At 35.6% G+C, this 20296-nt stretch overlaps 1 protein-coding gene and 1 long non-coding RNA gene across 2 annotated transcripts in view; both read right to left on the bottom strand.

Annotated features, from left to right (window-relative positions):
• Nucleotides 1-2788: 2788 nt before the first annotated feature.
• Nucleotides 2789-20296, bottom strand: part of LOC5574506 (GATA zinc finger domain-containing protein 14) — a 548034-nt gene continuing 530526 nt past the window's right edge. The window contains exon 8 of the mRNA XM_021845578.1: nt 2789-3917. Coding sequence (XP_021701270.1) covers nt 3811-3917 — 107 coding nt within the window. The 3' untranslated portion in view covers nt 2789-3810. The remainder of the gene's footprint in view (nt 3918-20296) is intronic.
• On the bottom strand, nt 10192-10627 carry LOC110676699. The gene is made up of 2 exons (XR_002500632.1): nt 10567-10627; nt 10192-10506 (listed from the first exon to the last, which is right to left on the bottom strand). It is a non-coding gene; the product is annotated as an uncharacterized LOC110676699 (long non-coding RNA).

Genomic DNA, 20296 nt, shown 5'->3' with positions numbered 1-20296 from the left:
CTATAGTGAAAAACTTCCCAAAATCTTTAGTGTTCCACTGTTATAATCGAAAGAGAACGAGAGAGGAGAGAATCTCTCATTTGTACATAGGTCCTTTAGTAATGTTCCGCGAGATATGTGCGCAAGTCGCGCATGCACGTTGCTCGTGTTGCTGCCGTGAAGCATATGTATATGCTTCATCGACCATGGAACTGAATCGGATTGATACAATACGATCATGATGCTGAATATCATTTCTCGCGTAACATTACTAAAGGACCTATGTACAAATGAGAGATTCTCTCCTCTCTCGTTCTCTTTTGATTATAACAGTGGAATACTAAAGATTTTGGGAAGTTTTTCATTATAGATCGAAAGTCAATTTCCTTGATTAGCGTTTCATACAAAAAAAGCAACAGAAGAGATTAATGTGACTCAGTTATTAATGAAAGAGAAAGTAAACAAAGAGAGCCTCTCAATGTTAGATAGGTCCTTTAGTAATGTTACGCGAGATTTCCCTATATGCACTCAATTCGCTGATAATCGACATTTTGTTGCGGTGTGCTAATCGGAGACACCAGTTGTGCTTTGTTTTGATTCATTCAATCCCACGACGTCACTTCTTCCCATCCGTCTATGTGTCCTATGTAACAACAGAAGGAGGGGAAACGTTGAGCTGTATGTAGGACATTTTGCTCTCTCACTGATTCTCCCTCAATTTCCCCTCCGTTTTTATGACGGTTTCGCCCACATGATCATGTGAGAGTTTCCCACTGCATGACGTGGTGGTGGTGACGGCTGTGTTGCAATCGGCACCAGCCGTCGGTTGAAACAAGAAATTGCGGTGGGGAATGATGACGATGACGACGCCGTCCATCTTGTTGTAGGAACTCGAGAAAGGAGCCCACGTCTAACAAATACATACAGCTTCTCCTCTCTTCGGTGATTGATCGCTCTGCAAATATGTGTGAGCAAGTCGCGCATGTACGTTGCTCGTATTGCTGCCGGGAAGCATATTTATATGCTTGATCGACCATGCATCTGAATCAGATTGATACAATGACATCATGATGCTCAATCTTGTGCTCAATATCATTCCCCTATATGCACGCAATGAGCTAATAATATGAAAAGAGATGTTGCAGCTGATCCAATCCAGCGAAACGGTAAAACATGGTTTGGCAAAAAGACCAAAATACAGTTTTGTGTAACTCATTCTCTTTTTGTCACTTGAGCGTTTTCAATTTTGCGAGGCAGTGCGACTCTGAAAATATCGACTGAAATTATTGAGAAGCAGTTATTATGGCATTCTATGCATCTAAGCAGTGTCTCAGACACGCTTCTACAAATCATTCTACCTTTTAAACTCCATTCCAAAGCTTTATTCAGGAATGTCCAATGTAACATTAGAATCGTGTTTATTCATAAATGTTACATAGGACATGTGGTTGGTTCTCTGATCAAAGGTCCAATGTAACAATTGATTAAAAGCGATGCAGTTTTGAACATTGGTCATTTTGTTAAGCTTTGAATAGATTAATTTGTTGTTAATATAACAGAACGAGTGTTCTAGTGTGCTGCTAAGTGGTGCAACGCAAATGATTTGCAATGATAATCTCGATTTGTTTACATTTGTTACTTAGGACGTTTTGAAAAGTTACGCGAGATTTCAGGCGGTCATTCCAGTTCTTTTGAAACCTGCTGGAGACTTTTGTGTCTGTTGTTCAATATCGTGCTAGAAGGTGTCATGCGGAGAGCCATGCTTAACTGCCGGGGTAATTTTCAGCCAATATGTTTGTTACGCCGATTATATGGATTTTGTCGGCCGAACATTTGCAAAGGTGGCAGACCTGTACTCCCGCCTGAAACACGAGGCAGCAAAAGCTGGACTGGCGGTGAATGCGCCCAAGACAAAGTATACTCTAGTAGGTGAAGCCGAGCGCGACAGGGTTCGCCTAAGTAGCAGTGTTATGATAGGCGGGATAAGTTCGAGGTGATCGACGATTTCGTCTACCTTGGATCCTTGCTGACGGCTGACAATAACGTTAGCCGTGAAATACGAAGGCGCATCATCAATGGAAGTCGGGCCTACTATGGCCTCCAAAAGAAGATGCGGTCAAAAAAGATTCATTCCCACACCATGTACCATGTACAAAACGCTCATAAGACCGGTAGTCCTCTACGGGCATGAAACTTAGACGACACTCGAGGAGAACATGCAAGCACTGAGGAGTCTTCGAACAATCTTTAGTGGAGTGCAGGAAAACGGTGTGTGGCGGCGAAGGATGATCCACGAGCTCGCCCAAATCTACGGCAAACCCAATTTCCAAAAGATGGCCTAAGCTGGAAGGATATGATGGACAGGGCATGTTGCAAGCAAGAATGCCGGACAGCAACCCTGCAAAGATGGTGTTCGCTTCGGATCCGGTTGATACAAGAAGGCGTGGAGCGCAGTTGGGCGGATCAAGTGCGTATCGATTTGAAGATCGTGTGGCAGAACCGAGGATGGAGAGATGCGACCACGAACGGCCGGGAAATTGTTGATCAAGTGTTATCTGTTTAGATGTTTACTAAATCAATGAAATAAAATTGTTAAAGATCAACGAAGTACTGATTTTAATCAAATTATTTTGACAATATTTCTGAGGATAGTATAATAAAATGTCGTAAAATAATGATCAATTTGCCCCAGGTAAATTAACTATTAATCTCAAAAATCTCAATCTCAAAAAATGGTTCAGTGTGCAGGGTATATGTTAAATAGAACATAAAGAATTTCGGACTGTCTTTTCAACTTAAAAAACACAACTGAATCGATTTTTGATTTTATTTCATAAACATATCACCTAAACACGAATTGTTCTACGCACAAAAAAAACATCATCACTAGACCCTAATTCGGTGTGCGTCTGTAGACTACTCCGCACTCGTCCGTTAGAATCTAAAATGTGAACACTTGCGTTTAGTTTCTTCGTTTCGTTTTTCTTAGCTTCTAGCGTGTAAATCTACTAGGGACCCTATCGCTGACTAAGGAATAGGAAATACGGAACAGCACACACTCAGCTGGTGCATCGGTTTCATCAACGGCATCGTTGCACAAAGTTCTACTTTGACTGTTGAGAATTCGACGCTTATGTCTAAAAAAAAACTATAGCTCTGATTTTCAATCAAGATGATGAAATGCATCCGAAACATGGAGGCTAAAATTTCGATCGAAAGCATTAACAACACGTTTTTCTAGCACATTCTGTGCTTTCTAAAAGCTGGCCTAAAAATGTAGGTAGATTTTGTTTATACGTTATTCGTTGAATTTCTTTGATTTTGGTTTGCCTGGCTTACGACAATGACAACAACGACATTAGCGGAAGAGTATACGAATCATTTTGATTATTTTTTTTTTGTTCGAGTTGAAAGAGCTTCCAGCCCTCTCTCGGCCCTGTCTTATTGTTCTTCTTAAAGTTTAATAAGAAATGAAAGTATCGATTGTAGATCTGTTCGAACGCAGAAACTGCTTTTGCTTTGATATGTCTGCGATGTAAACTGTTGAGATTCGGAGGATCTCTAAAGTGGTAATGCTGCATCGAACTGCAAGTCTATACAACTACTAATCTAAGACTAAACCGAAGGGATTCGAATATCATCATCAATACTAAGAGGGTACAAAATGGTTGCATCTACGGTCAGTACTGCTATCGTTCTACGAGTTTGGGTTACGATCGGTAGGTTTGGAAAAACTAATCACTCACAATGACTATGTTTTGTCGCTCAGTTCGTGATATTCTCGAGCTTGCGAGTTCTACGGTGAATGTATTCACTGGGAACCGGATGGAGTTAGACACGAGTTGGCGGAGTTCCCAGATATGGAATGCGTTTGGGACTGGGCGTGTTGCTGGTCCACTGACGGCGTGGCACCTGCTGGCAATCCGAGTAGGAACGATCTGGAAATGTAATAAAGAAAACACAGTGATTAAATGGTGATTCTTCACTCTTTCTTGTAGATTCGTGATGTTCTATGAAACAAAAAACGTCCAGAAGTTCGGACCGATTATTGGAAAGTTCAGTTTGTATTGATTGACGAATGAGAACGATCTACGGGAGGTAGGGGGAGGTGTTGAGTGGTTTGAATTTCAGCATTCAGGTTTAAGTAAAATTGCGTCATGGTAAACTTTTAGATTTTTTTTTGTAGTTCAACTCAAAATCAGGCTTCTGCCAAAGATCTGATAAGCTATCTTAAAATGAAATCGCCCAGTAATTCTTAGACAAATTAGTTAATAATTAGAGACGAACCGGCCTTGGGCTCAAAGTCTCTTTAATAAAGATAAATAATAAACAAATAATAATTAGTTAATAATTCCTATAAGGGATAATGCCACATATTCCTTCTGGGATTCCTCTTTATAATAATAATAAATTTTCGATTTTAGCACTATACATTTAATTCTACTATAGTCTATATCCTTTGACAGAATCGCGCATTTCAACCTCAACTGGTCGTTTTCAGTGTCTTTATTAGACTTGAATTCCACTACCTATTTTTCTTTAGATTCTTAAACAAATTTATTAAATAAATATTCCAATAATTTATTCCATAAATCATTCCAAAGAGTAGCTCTAATTTCTCCATAGATTCCTTAGCAGTTGTGTCATAATTCTAGCAAAGAACATACTGCGAAGTTTGTAGTGTTAGTCTAAGATATCACCTTCGAAAATTCTTCTAAATATTTTGTTTTAGAAAATTTGTTTTGCATTTCCGCTCTAATTTGATTGGAAATTACATCTAGCATTTTGCTCTGGGAATTATATATTTCATGAATCACTTCAAAAATATGTTTCTTGTAAAATTAGTACATTTTTTCCAGAAAATATCTTAAGATATCCCTTAAGATATTATTTAGCGAAATTAAAAGATGAGAAAAAGGCTTTGTTCTAATGTTGACATTATGCCAATACGCAGGAGTATCATTTTGAGGTTGCAAAATCTGGCAGCCGTCTTGGTATTCAACGCCATCTTGGTTTTTAGCATTTGAATGATTTTTTTACCATCTTAGTGCTCATCATGTTGAACTATGATGCCTTCATAAAAAAAAAACAATCAGATTCTTTCTTTTTTTTCTTATCTCAACTGTTCAACTGATCGTTAATTTCTATCAACGGTTTTAGACTAAATAAATGAAAGAATTAATGCTATTCCGCAACTCGACGATATGACGAAGGATCATTCAGATAGCAAATAAACGTTCAAAAATCCTATTCATTTGTTTATTAAGCCAATTAAGATGAGAGGCTGGCTCTGTTCCAGTAGGGACGTAACGTCAGGAAAAGGAAGAAAAAGAAGAAGAGTAAGCGTAACGGTAGTATTCAAATTAAACAAGTTGAGTACTATTAAGGTGAAAAACTCATTCTACTATATAAAACCAAGATGGCGTCAAAATTCAAGATGGGCGCCAGATTTTGTTATTCAAAATAATACTCTTATACTTCACCTGACTCGAATAATACACCAACAATTGAAAACTTGTTTCTTTGTTTTTCAAAAAAATCTTGTTCGGATTGATTGCACTCGCCATATACGTCAAAATCGTGGAACATGGTTTTGAAAATCGTTCATTTCAAAGGGTAAATACCATTGCTCACCTAATTTGTGTAGCCCATCTTATGCAATTTTTTTCAGTTTTCTGAGGGTGATCTCAATTTTTTTCAATAATTTGAATATATGCAATCATGTTTGCGTGATCCAAACTATTTGCCAAATTCAAAATAATTACTAATAAGGCCAGTGTCGAAAAAATTCAGCCGAATGATTCCCGATCAGTGCGAACACGAACAAAAACAAACTCCGCTTGCACGAAGCCAATCCGACTATGAGAGCGAATGCGACTAGAAAGAGAGTGGGTGCAACACGCGCACGCATTCAGTTTCACCCACTGTTGATGACATTTCGAAATTAGATTTCACCTAGAGGCGCTGAAATTGAAAATTGAATATACAAAATTACAAATGAATTTTATATTACTGATGTAAGAAAACGGCAATGTGACGCCTCCAGTTGATGTATCATGATTGTCTTTCAAGAAAAAAATACAAGTTTTGCATTTTGCGGAAGGTTTTATGGGTCATTTTGATGGAAATGTTTTTTTTCACAAGCGAAATGGAATTTGCTGCGAACGAATTTCAGTAGATGGATGAGAATCAGTGTAGAAAAAGTAATTGAAAAACTGAATGCATTAATATTGAAATATGTTAAATTTAATAAAATATGCAGACACTTAATAAGGCGATACGTTCCAACGATTTTCGAACATTTCTACTTTTTCTAAAAGGCATATTTCAAGGATGTGATATTCTACGCGAACATTATTCTCCATATTAGCTTATACATCATCTTGATTGGACCATGTTTTCTCAATTTTTCGACCTTCATCGATACTGGGTGGCAGTAAGGACAGCGTAGTGGATAAAGGTTCTATGATAAATAAAGAGAAAAAAATAACGAGTCTGACACATCAATTAGATCCAATTCTAATCCAATCCAAATCAAATTTCAAGCAAATCCACATCCAATCGAAATCAAGTTGAAATCCAATCCAAATCAAATCCAAATCCAATTGAAATCCAATAAAAATAAAAACCAAATCCAATCCAAATCAAATCAAGATCCAATCCAAATCAAATTCCAATCAAATCCACATCCGATCGAAACCAAATCGAAATCCATCCAAATCAAATCCAAATCAAATCAAAATCCAATCTAAATCCAATCCAAATTCAATCCAAATCAAATCCAGATCCAATTGAAATCCAATAAAAATTCAATCGAAATCAAATATCCAATTGAAATCCAATAAAAATCCAATCCAAATACAATAAAAATCCAATGCAAATCAAATCAAGATCCAATCCTGATCCAATCCAAATCAAATTCCAATCAAATCCACATCCAATCGAAATCCAATCCAAATCAAATCCAAATCCAATTGAAATCCAATAAAAATCCAATCTAAATCCAATCCAAATCAAATCAAGATCCCATCCAAATCCAATCCAAATCAAAATCCAATCAAATCAACATCCAATCGAAACCAAATCGAAATCCAATCTAAATCAAATCCAAAGCAAATCCAAATCCAATCCAAATCAAATCAAATCAAAATCCAATCCAAATTCAATCCGAATCAAATCCAAATCCAATTGAAATCCAATAAAAATTCAATCCAAATCCAATCTAAATCCAATCCAAATCCAATTGAAATCCAATAAAAATCCAATCCAAATCCAATAAAAATCCAACCCAAATCAAATCAAGATCCAATCCTAATCCAATCCAAATCAAATCAAGATCCAATAATAATCCAATACAAATCAAATTCCAATCAAATGCACATCCAATTGAAATCAAGTCGAAATCGAATCCAAATCAAATCCAAATCCAATTGAAATCTAATAAAAATCCAATCGAAATCCAATCCAAATTAAATCAAGATCCAATCCAAATCAAATTCCAATCAAATCCACATCCAACCAAAACCAAATCGAAATCCAATCCAAATCCAATCCAAATCAAATCAAAATCCAATCCAAATTCAATCCAAATACAATGCAAATTCAATCAAAATCCAATTCAAATCAAATCCAAATCCAATTGAAATCCAATAAAAATCCAATCCAAATCAAATCAAGATTCAATCCTTATCCAATCCAAAATCAAGTCGAAATCCAATCCAAATCATATCCAAATCCAATTGAAATCCAATAAAAATCCAATCGAAATCCAATCTAAATCCAATCCAAATCAGATCAAGACCCAATCCAAATCAATTTCCAATCAAATCCACATCCAATCGAAACTAAAACGAAATCCATCCAAATCAAATCCAAATCAAGTCAAATTCAATCCAAATCCAATCCAAATTCAATCCAAATCAAATCCAAATCCAATTGAAATCCAATCGAAATCCAATCCAAATCATATCCTAATCCAATCCAAATCCCATCCAAATCCAATCCAAATCCAATCCAAATCCAATCTAAATCCAATCCAAATCCAATTCAAATCCAATCCAAATCCAAAACCAATCCAAACCCAATCCAAATCCAATCTAAATCCAATTCAAATCTAAATCCAACTAAAATCCAACAAAAATCCAATCGAAATCTAAATGAAATCCAATCCAAATCAAATTCAAGTCAAATCTACATCCAATTGAAAACCAATCCAAATCCATTCCAAATCAAATCAAAATCCAATTCTAATCCAATACAAATCAAATTCCAATCAAATCCACATCCAATCGATATCTAATCCAAATCCAATCCAATCCAAATCCAATCTCAGTCCACCCCACTTCAAATCCAATCTGAATCCTATCTCAATACAATCCAAATGCATTCTAATTCATTTAGAATCCAATCCAATTCCATCCAAATTAAATCTTATCCAATACAAGTTAAAACCGAGTAAAATCGAAATCCAATCCAATCCAAATGTGATCCAAATCTTATTCAAATCCAATACAAACTCAAAAAGAATCATTCTAAATCCTAGCCAATTCAACTCCAATTTAATGTAAATCCAATTCAAATCTTGGCCGTTTCAAGTTCGATCCAAATAAAATTCAATTTTTATGAAAATCCAATCGAATTCGAATCAAAAATCAATCTTAGACCCAATTTCCATCCAATCCAACTCCAAGTGCAAATCTTATCTGAATTGATTCCCAATCTAATCTAACTCCATCCAAAATCTAGTGATAATTTAATCCAAATCCAATCTAAATGTATGCAAATGCAGCCATAATCTGATCCGAAACCAATCCAAATTTAAATCGAATCCAATGCAATACTTAAAATGGCTATTTATAACAACCTCAGAGATCGTTTGCTACGGCACTCGTTTTCCTTCAACTGATGAGGGTTCACTTTTTTTTTATTTACGGGGACTACAAAGACTCGCTATGAAATTCAAGACCAACAATTGAAAAGGCCTCAAGTCCAAAATGTAAACAAATAGGTTTTCTGCTGATTTCAGTGTATAAGAGCCTATTCTTACTAAAACATACAATAGTCATTTAAAAATATGCATAAAAGTTGAAAAAATAACATTTTTCTAAAAGGCCCCATCTCATTTTCCGCTAACCAGGATATTCATCGCAAATGCGGCCTTTTCTCAAAAAGGCCTCATTTCTATATCTGACGGAAACCGAGTTGAGGCCTGTTAAACAAACATCGAAATTGCAATGTAGATTGCGAAAAACGTTCCAAACTCACTAAGTAGATGCAGGTTATACTACGGAGCGACTGCTCCTTGTAATATTTTATACAGTGGTTGTCTAAACGGCGAACATTATCGCGTTCCTGTAGACTGATGTATTTTGTATCATACTACCTAATAATTCCTGTGTCAGCCTGCCTGTACTTCACAGACAATCAACAAAAACACGATTTGGTTGAATTGCATGGAAAATAACGTTCAATGGATCATTAAAATAACCAAAACGGCCGCTATGGAAAGCATAGATAGCGCCACCGTAGTCTTGTTTGTTTGACAGAACAAGAATGCTGTCACAATGTTAAATCCCATATACAGTGGCACCTTTGCTTTGATGCGGTGAGCACTTGCAAAAACTACCTTCAATGATCCATTGCAATATTATTTCAATTGACCCAATATTTCCATACATTTTCTCGACGACAAACTCGCGTAGCAGATACATAATGTTCATGGATGACGAAGGGTTTAATCAATCACATATTTAATCGACCGCACGAATCTCCTCTTGCTGTAGGGATCTCCATATACTTTACTTCACCACTTAACACTCTTCTACACTTCAAATTTGTTATTTCATCAACAATTTTAAATGATTTTCAAAAGGCCACATCAGAAGATGATGAAAAAACAAGCCACAACTAGAAGGCCTCAACACATTTTAGAGTAAACAAAGGCGTCAACTCACAGGCCTCATCAGCGTCGGCCGGCGTCTACACGCTAAGATCAGTCTACCCAAATATGGGTAAAGTTTACCCATAATCGTCAAAAAGTGCACACACTCATTTTATGGGTAAAGTGGGTTTTACCCATAAATAAGTAAACTCTTTAAACCCATAAATGGGTATTTGATTTTGAGCGAAATTATGGCAAAAATACCCAAATATGAGTACTTCATTTCTCTTTTATTTGCTGATTTTCGATAATAAAGATAATGAACAAACTAGTTACAATATTATAAATACATGCTGTACTCATTTTATTCAAAATTATAAGGACAGTTAAACATAAAGACATTGACATACGCTTGCTCTTTAGTTGGGGTTTATCCCAATTAGGGAACATCCAACTATCGCCTCATTCCATCTAGCGGGCCCCAAGGAACGTATCCCCACCGTATCCGTAGAGTGACCGACCTTGATCCATCCAGGAACATCAGTTTAACCACAGGTTGGAATTTTCAGGATGAAGACTTTCGATGCCGAAAAAGTTAAGTACGCCAAAGTTTGCTGGTGAAATGTTGGATTCTTCAAATAACACCGCTGAAACAGATAATATTTCAAGTGTTAGTATGTTTTTGTTAAAACAATATAAATAAATACCTTGATATTATCAATTTTAGTAGTTTTTTTTTCTTAAAAAAAACTGCCTAAAGATTGTAACCACCTCTTTGCTGTTACTCGTTTATAATTGTTGATGTTTTATTTTTCATCCAAATATGGGTACTTATTTTACCCATATTTGGGTAAAACAACTTTACTTATATTATGGGTGAACTTTACCAATTTTTATTGGTAGATTTTACCCATATTATGAGTTTTATAAGAAAAACTCATAAATGGGTGAATCAACTACCTATTTATGGGTAAACTGATCTTAGCGTGTATGGCCACAAATGAAAAGGGCTGCACAGCTTTTGGAGAAATTAAAGCCTCATTTCCTTTGACTCGTTTTTTTAGCAGGATTTTTTGCTAAAATGATAGTAATGAATATTCATAGCTATAAATCAGATTATCTATCGACTTTCTGGACGATAAAATAACATACAATGCTTAAATTCATAATTTAAATTTGATTTATTGTTTGACAAAACAAGATTGCATTTTTCTCATTGTTCACTTTTTGGAGATGAGGCCTTTTGAATTGTTAGTCTTGAATTGTTTTGTTTTATCTACAGAGTCCTCTCGCACCGCCATTTTTTTTTTCTTCGGAGACCTCTCGCTCCGAAATTCAACTTTTCTCCGCGGAGACCTCTCGCTCCGGCATTTACTTTTTTCTAACGTCAGAGACCTCTCGCTCCTGTATCAATAGATTTTTTTTTTCTCTAGAGACCTCTCGCTCCAGGAATTGAAGAAAAATGTTTTTTTTTATTCAACTTTCACTTTACTTTCAAATGCCAATTTCCGCATTTTCTTTTCATGCTAAAATTATTTCGGTCACCCCAAACAGCAATATTTCAACACTAAGCTTCAATCCACGTGCTTCCATAATCACCGCCATTTTTTTGACCCTTCTTCGAGTTTCAATATTCCAGGTTTGCCATTTTTCAAGTTCCGATTAGCTTACCAAACAGGATACTCACCGGACGGGAGCATTAACTGCGCCATTGTCGTAACACTTGTACATTTTCCAAAAAATATCCGGAAAACTCTGAAATTCAGCGACCACCGCGAGAAATAAATCCGCCGCGAAACAACCACCGATCGGAAAAAACGTCCTATCGAGGTAACATTATCCAACAGAATGATCATCTCTACTTACAGCAGCTACCACGACCCTACGCTAAAGGATTAGCTGCAAGCAACTTCGTGCATTTTGGAATCGTTCACTGAGGAAAGCAAACGTAAGACTGTCATAAGATTTGCTTATGGAATTACGACACAAGAAAAATCTTTGAAATTCATAAGACTATCGTATGGTTTTCGGCAGATGTTGTTTCCATAATACACTTCGAAGGAATTTCGTAAGATGATCTTATGAACCATCATTGACTTGATAACAAAATCCATAGATAGTCTTATGAATTACGTTCTGAACCATTCTTGGTTCCATAAGACTGTCTTGTGTAATTTGAGCTTTAGATTATAAATTTCAATGAATGAATAATACTAATCCGCGTTGAAAAATAGGATAACCAACTTGGGAAAATAAAATTTTCATCCATTTTGTCACGCCGCAATTCGATCAAAGCACTTCACTGTAGGCATTAGAATCGATTTGCGATACGACAAAATGGATGAAAATTCGATTTTCTCTAGTTGGCTAACCTATTTTGAACGCAAAGAAGTATATCGTAGCAGCGAAACATTATTGAGAAAAGTTGTGAAGAACGCCTGAATTGTTGCAGGTTTACGTTAGGGGCGGATTAATGGATGAGGGGGGTTTGTGATTTCTTACGCGTCATACAAATTGTTTTGAATTTTCATTCCCAAATCTTATTGTTTGGATCCAATTCCTTAATCTGTTCGAAAGAAAATGTTAGTTACAGCGGAATTGATGATAAATAGAAAATATTTACCCTTTGATGCATTAGAAACGGAGTCAGCCAACGACAAATCAGCAAACACGTCCATTTCGGAAGCCATATTGAATTTCTGATAGTGAAATGAGAAAATTTGCCTCACGTGGTTCTTCACAATGATGAGCAATGGGGTTCATAAGAGTTCTTATGACATTGACAATTGATTGTTATGAAAAAATTACACTTGTCTTATGAATCTCAATCTCGTCGAATGAAATACACAAGTGTCTTATGAACCAACAAAAAAAATAATAAAAAACGCGTTCATTAGTGCGATCTTATGAAAATCATGCGAGATTTTTGCCTCAGTGTTTAATTCGTTCGTTTCTCCGTAAAGCCCTCAGTACACTGTTTGTCAAGTGTGCAAATTTTTCCGCACGCATGAACCAACATGCAAACATCGGTCTCAACAATGACAAAACATCTGAAGTGTCAAGTGGATATTGAAGTGTTAGTTTATGCGTGTGGAAAAATTTGCACACTTGGCAAAGTGTGTACTGAGGGCTTAAGTCCGACCTAAGAACAAACTCTTTTATACGTGTTATTGTCGAAGTTATCTCCGAAGCTAACGCGAAGTTTACATTTCACTTTCCGAAGCCACAACTCGTCATTTCTCGCGTAACATTACTAAAGGACCTATCTAACATTGAGAGGCTCTCTTTGTTTACTTTCTCTTTCATTAATAACTGAGTCACATTAATCTCTTCTGTTGCTTTTTTTGTATGAAACGCTAATCAAGGAAATTGACTTTCGATCTATAATGAAAAACTTCCCAAAATCTTTAGTATTCCACTGTTATAATCAAAAGAGAACGAGAGAGGAGAGAATCTCTCATTTGTACATAGGTCCTTTAGTAATGTTACGCGAGATTTCATCTTCTCTCTCACACATTCACTCTCACGCTTCTACAAAGCATAATATGCTTAGTGGCGAAGAGGTGATGGGGAATGAATGCTTCGGGTTGAAGAGCAGACAGCATAGAGGATATTATCCTCTATGCTGTCTGCTCTTCAACCCGAAGCATTCATTCCCCATCACCTCTTCGCCACTAGTCCTGTTCTCTACCCTCTCGGGAGAGATGCACTGAACGAAATCTCCCGCCATGATTTGAATGTTTTTTGCCTCATCCGAGCCCCATACCTATTTTCCGACACAAACAAGATGATTTTCATCATCCTCGAAATCATCTGTTTACAAATAACACCGAATGAAAATCATCCACTTTTGAAACGATTTTCAGCCTTCAATAAAACGTACGAAATTGAATGATTATCATTCACCAATGTAAACATTCCTCATTACATGTTTTTTCGTAATTTTAAATAAATAAAATTGAAACAAATAATAACTCATTGTTGGTGGTTTCGCGTAGCTCACCATTTATTCACAAGGTAATTAAAATATAAAAACAATCACAACAACTAACATTTAAACAAATGCCCAAGCTGCGCGTAACATAGCTGATTGAAGCGAACATGATGTCTAAATATCGCCTCTAATGCGCGCATAGACGATGACTCGTGCGTTGAATGGTGTTTGGTCCTCCTGATAATAATAAATGAAACTACAGTTGATAATTCCTCTGCATAATTCCATCATAAAATGCGAAATTACCTGTAAAATCCACGAAGCAACTCCGCTCCATGCTGCTGCCACCATGTTTATAACAACATTGACAAGGATGATTTCAAGTTTAGCATCATTAACTACTCATATGAGTTTTTGGACTACAATTGAATGATTTTTGGTTTGGGACATCGAAGAAAAGAAAATACGTCAGAAGCTGCATGTTATTCATTCGTATAGGCATAATTCAATAATCTACTTATAATCATTCGAATGTATACTGAAAGCCATCCACATATTGGATGATTTTAATTTGATAGTCGGTCAATGCTCATATTCTTGAATAATCATTTAAAATGAGATATATGAGGATTTGTAGACATGTGAATTACAAATCATTCATTTCATGGCGGGAGATTTCGTTCAGTGTGGTTCAAACGATGATCTCTCACACACAACCTGGTTTCGTTTCCCAATTCCTTATCGTAATAACAAATTATGTTCTCTAGTTTTTTTGTCAGACACGCTCAAAAACCAGCTAGTCAGGTTGATTTCATTTAGTTTCTTGAGATATTAGTAAACTATTTCATCATGCGTTTGTTGTGACAATATTTTTTCTGAATATTATAGTAAGTTTCTATTGGATGATAAACTATTGATGTGTCAGACTCGTTATTTTTTTTCTCATTATTTATCATAGAACTTTTATCCACTACATGGACTTGATACAAATAATGCATAACAAGTGAAAATTCTTGACAATTGAATCAAACGCAAATCCCTGCCTACTAAGATCTCACTATAAAATCGGTAGGCAAGAAATGTCAAAATCGAATCACCCCCTGGAGTTTTATAGCTACACGAGAAAAAATTCTGTGGTAAAAATTACTATTGTAGCTGACTATGCCCATTCTTGAAACTACCATGGAATTTCAGACCAATTTACTATATTTACGGTACATCCCACCACATTACTGGTACATTTGACAGAAATAATTTACAACAATCTGATTTCGACAACAGACATGGTAAAATCAAGCGCATTTCTGGTCTGCTGAAAATTGCCGGTGCGAGCGCTTAAGTTAACCCCCTAAAATGGTAGTTTTTACCGCACAATTTTTTTTGCGTGTAGCGTTAAAAGCTGGATAGCTGCATTATTATTTTGTGGTTGTAAACACTAAATAAACTTTTAAATTGTAGAACCCAAGTAAATTTTACCTTATGAATAATTCAAGAAATCTTTGAAAGAAATCCCAATTAATTGAGAAACTTATGAGGAATCCATGGTTAATTTTATTGTCAATTTCCTGGAAGATTTTCTTATAAGTTTTGTGGCATAGAACCTGGAAGAATTCATAGAGCAATTCCATAGATAATCTGTGGGGTATTGTTGGAGGATTGGTCTTGAAAACGACTGGAAGTATTTCTGGAAAATTTCCATGCGAGCTTTATTATAGGATTTCTCGAAATATTTTTTACACGAATTTCACTAATCCTAGAATCAACCTTTGTTATTTTCCTAGAAACATTTCTGTTCTGAATACTTTCAAGGTATTTCGTTGTAATATCCTGGGATTCTAAGAGAATATTATTTATATTTCCGTTAATGGACTGGTGAAGGATTTTTGGAGCAAATTTTGAAGAAAATCTTCTTAGCATATCTTAAGATAACATTCAAGGAATTTTATGACGAATTCCTAAAAGAATGGCTAGAAGAATCTTTAGAATGAGAAATTTTCACCATGATTTCGACGCCCCTAATAATTTTGGGCAAGAACAATGTTCAGTACGCGCATTAACTCATTCGCTGCGTTGCGAATAGTTTTATTGTTAAAAAATTAAAATTACACATTGGGGCGAAATTAATCATCATATGACGAAGCAGGTTTAAGAATAAAAAAAATCTCTATCTACTAAATTTGGGTCTCCTGAATCTGAAAATGACGTTAAAACTCTTACAACTCGAGTATTTCATGATTGTATTGCAAAATTAAACTTTGAAAATCTGCCTAATACGCCTAAATGTAGGCAATTTCTCTTGAAATAAGCAAATTATTTGAGAATAAACGGTTTTATGAGTTAAAAACAATACTTGCTAAGCTGTATGATATAGTTCAGTAGTTCAAACTTAAGCTTACACAGTCCTGTATCGCTTACACCTTCCAAAAGTGTGAATATTTCTATGCAAAACTGACACCAATAAAAATTAAATAGTTCAAATTATCATAAGACATCTATAAACTAGAAAACATGGAATGTCTGTGGTGCCAATGAATCCTTCAGCACAGACAAACAGACGTAACACTGACGAAAATTCCATCGACCACTCATTTAACGATTATTTCAAATTCACCACGTTACAAATTCCACAACCAGAGGCGCGCGCATCGTTTCGCTTCGTGTTTGACGTTTCACACTACCGCCATCTGTAGGTCTTGTTGCACGAAACAGTATGTCGTGCAATATGCTCACCAGATGTTGATGGTGTAAACTGGGCGATGGATTTTAAAGAAATTTGTTCTAAGTGTTACGTCTGTTTGTCTGTGCCTTCAGCATCTTCGGAAGGAAATGATTTTTGGTACCGACCTGATCAAATTCACCTCAGTGATCAATTTGCCCCCGGATTACGGTACCAAGTTATTTTGTCACATTGGTTATTATAATAGCATAACAGTCACATTGAGATTTCAAATGAGCCTTATAATAATAGAAATATTAGTAGTAGAACGATAGTTTCGCTGTTACCACAAAACTGATTTTAATTATTTTTACCTTCAGTTATGAGTTTTCGCTGTTTTTCAATTGCCAATGATTTGTTTTGGTCTTTAAAAATGATTTGACACTTTGAGGCCCGGTACTCAGGCTGTCAGCGCGTGGCAAACTAGATGTTGGTAACACGAACTGTAGCGACATTAGCATTCTTAGGTTAATGCTTCTACTCTCATAATGTAATAAGCCTGGTATCCACATCCTAAGGGTTCATTCACAAATTTCATAACGCCGAAAATGGCCATTTTCAATACCCACCCACCCCCTCGTAACGCATTTTGTATGAATATTTTATGAGTTTTGTATGAGCCGTAACATCCCGACAACACCCACCCACCCCCTCTAGCGTAATGAAATTTGTGAATGGGCCCTAAGTAGAACGGTCAAGTGCAATTTGTTGCTAATTACCAAAGTAATTTTGACAGCTGATTCCGAATGAGCGAAGTGTCACTTTTACTTGCGGAATAATAGAGCGGCACATTTTTCCGTACGGAATAGTGACAGCTCCATTTGATTTGTACGGCAGGCGTTACCAATGTTATGAAATCAGCTCTACTTGTCAACTGGATACAGCTCAAGCAATTTGGACAGCTGAAGTATATCTTGGCCATTACTTGTCCTATCCTTTTGCACAGTACTTACGAAGTGGATACTACCCAATAGCAATGAAATTTCTAGGGTTTTGTTCTACTTCGTCGTAAGCGTAACTATTCGTCGTATTAAACTTTAAATGTTCCACTACGGCGGATATTCAAACTTACCTGCAACATAGATTCATTTTCCAAGTGTAATTTTGTGAAAGCTGTTATGGTTTGTACACTTGTACACCAAAAATGCAATAAAACTACTGTATTTCGGTAAATAACTTCAGTTCAATTATTCATTTTGCACTTTTTTTACCGAAATCGCATGGACGAACACGATTTGAGAGAAATGCTTAGCGATCGACTGAGCCACACACCACTTTCCAACACAAGGTTCTTCCCGCCCCCGTGGGTGACTTACTTCGCCGGGCACTTATTTTCACTATGGAAAACCTTCGTACTTCTTCACTGAAGGATTTCATTCCAATCACACGCCGTAAAACTCCAATAAATCAACAAATTTTACGAAATTTCCTCAACCGCCGCGAATAATTTAGAATGTAAACAAAGTTCAATCCGTCGTACTGAGAAAAAAAAGCTTGTGCTCATCAATGTGTGCGCGACGCTCGACGTAAAAATACGATTCCTTTGATTGTGTTGTTTTCGCTGTACTGTGAGCAAATGCCATAATTGTACGGTCAAAAGGAATTGTGTTCATATGTTTGGGCTGAATTTTGATGACGAACAATTAATTTTAAAGGAAATTAGTATATTCCATCATGCTGAAGGAATGGAGGGAGATGCCCGTAGATCTATATATTCTAGTAAAACATTTTATTATAGCGTTGATATGTTGTGTTTTAACCATTCAATACACACAGTGAGCCGTAAGTTGTGAGACGAATCTGGAAACTGATTGCGACGGAGTTGAAAACGATACGACGGACTGAGAATACGGTAAGATGCATTTTCTTTGCATTATTTCCAAAAAGAGATCAAGATTTATCAAAATGTTATTGTACAATGCTAAAGCCGTTTTGAGAAAGAATTGTTTGACATCGGTTTGTATCAGCATCATTCACTGCAATACTGGTAAAATTGCAGTTCTCACTGATCAATGCTTAATACGATGGATACTAACACATCACCCTATCAGAATTATTTTCTGACTATTCACCTAGTATGCGTAATGAGTGGTACAGAATATCAGCCTCAAACAAAGAATTTTGAGTTCCCGGTAATTTGTAGAAATTTTAGTTTCCTCCCATACTGCTGTAAAATGCACATTTGGTTTTCCATTTACTCAATGCTTACTATTGTCAAATGTTACAAATATGCAATTATGGGCAGTATAGTAATAGTAGAAGCATTAACCTAAGAATGCTAATGTAGCTGCTGTTCGTGTTACCAACATCTAGTTTGCCAAGAACTGACAGCGTGAGTACCGGGCGTCAAAGTGTCAGATCAATTTTCAAAACCAAAACAACGACACGGTATTGAACAAACAATGAAAACCCATCATTTAAGGTAAAAATAATTAAAATCAGTTTTGTGACAACAACGCCACTAGCGTTCTACTACTAATATTTCTATTATAGTAAACAAAACCATGGGAAGTTATCAGGCAGCTTCGTTACGGCCTATTTACAACGGAATAAATTACAACTCTACGACAAATCCTTTAAAAATACCGTGAACAAAAGGTCCTAACAGTAGAAGCATTAGCCGTAGAAGGCCAATGTCGCGACTGCTCGTGTGACCAACATCTAGTTTGCCACGCTCTGACAGTCTGAGTACCGGGTCTATACAGTGGCTCAATTTCATTTTCGTACGGGGCACTGTTTTCATATCAAGTTGGTATAAAACTATTAAATGGTGCATGGACTTCGATATACTTTATCAATAATGAAGGTTATAGATGTCATCTATTGTTTGGCAATGACAAACTGTATTCATTTGCTTAAATCATTGGAATAATGGAAAAGTATTGAGATTGTGTCTATAATTGACCCAATTCCATATTCGTACACCTAACAAAAAAGAAGTATACAGCATTCAAAACTAATTTTTAATGGACTAGATGACTACTTTAGCTCTTCGTTGAATTATAAAAAAAAAAAAAAATATAAACGGATATATTTGAAACTTAAGTAAATTTAAGAAAAATACCAGTTTTCACATGTTTTTTGCTAAAATATTCGGTAAGTCGAACAATAAATTGCATTTTTTTTAACATCACTTCCTTAAGAATGATAATTGCGAATATTGCACAAGTTTCAAAAAATTATAATCAATTTTAGAGTAGCTAAGAGTGGATATCGACAACTTATACTTTTGAATCTTAGGTAATATAATATTTATAACAAATCCAAAACTAAAAATTTTAGTCAATTTCGTTATGTTTGGCTCCTAAATGTATATACATAATCCATAGTTAATGTTCCTACCAAAACATTGGGTAATTATCATTTTTAATTTACATTTTACTACCAAACATGATTATAGAGATTTATAGAATAAAAATTATTGCCATAACCGCAACACAAACGTGTTTTTAAAATGATGAAAACAACAGGATATATTCTATTAAATAGTGTATCAATGCTCTCTGCTCATTCAAGTTATTTTGTATTTTTCTTATAAAATCAATAAATTGCTAAATAGGGTGCTATTTTGAATATAATTTAAATATTATTTCAAAGATAATTGAATATTACGATGACATCAATTATGTAGAGGTATGTACAGCGTAGTTTAGGGTACTTTATTGTAAAACGAAGTTCGTAGTTCAAATTATTTTTACAGACAAATTCGAAATTAACATTTACCTATTGTTTAGAATGAACATTTGGTTTACATTGATCAAAAATATCATTTTAGAAGAGTTTTGAA

This window comes from Aedes aegypti, chromosome 2, assembly GCF_002204515.2.
Source record: "Aedes aegypti strain LVP_AGWG chromosome 2, AaegL5.0 Primary Assembly, whole genome shotgun sequence".
NCBI classification, from domain to species: domain Eukaryota; kingdom Metazoa; phylum Arthropoda; class Insecta; order Diptera; family Culicidae; genus Aedes; species Aedes aegypti.
This window is presented reverse-complemented; position numbering and strand designations above follow the sequence as displayed.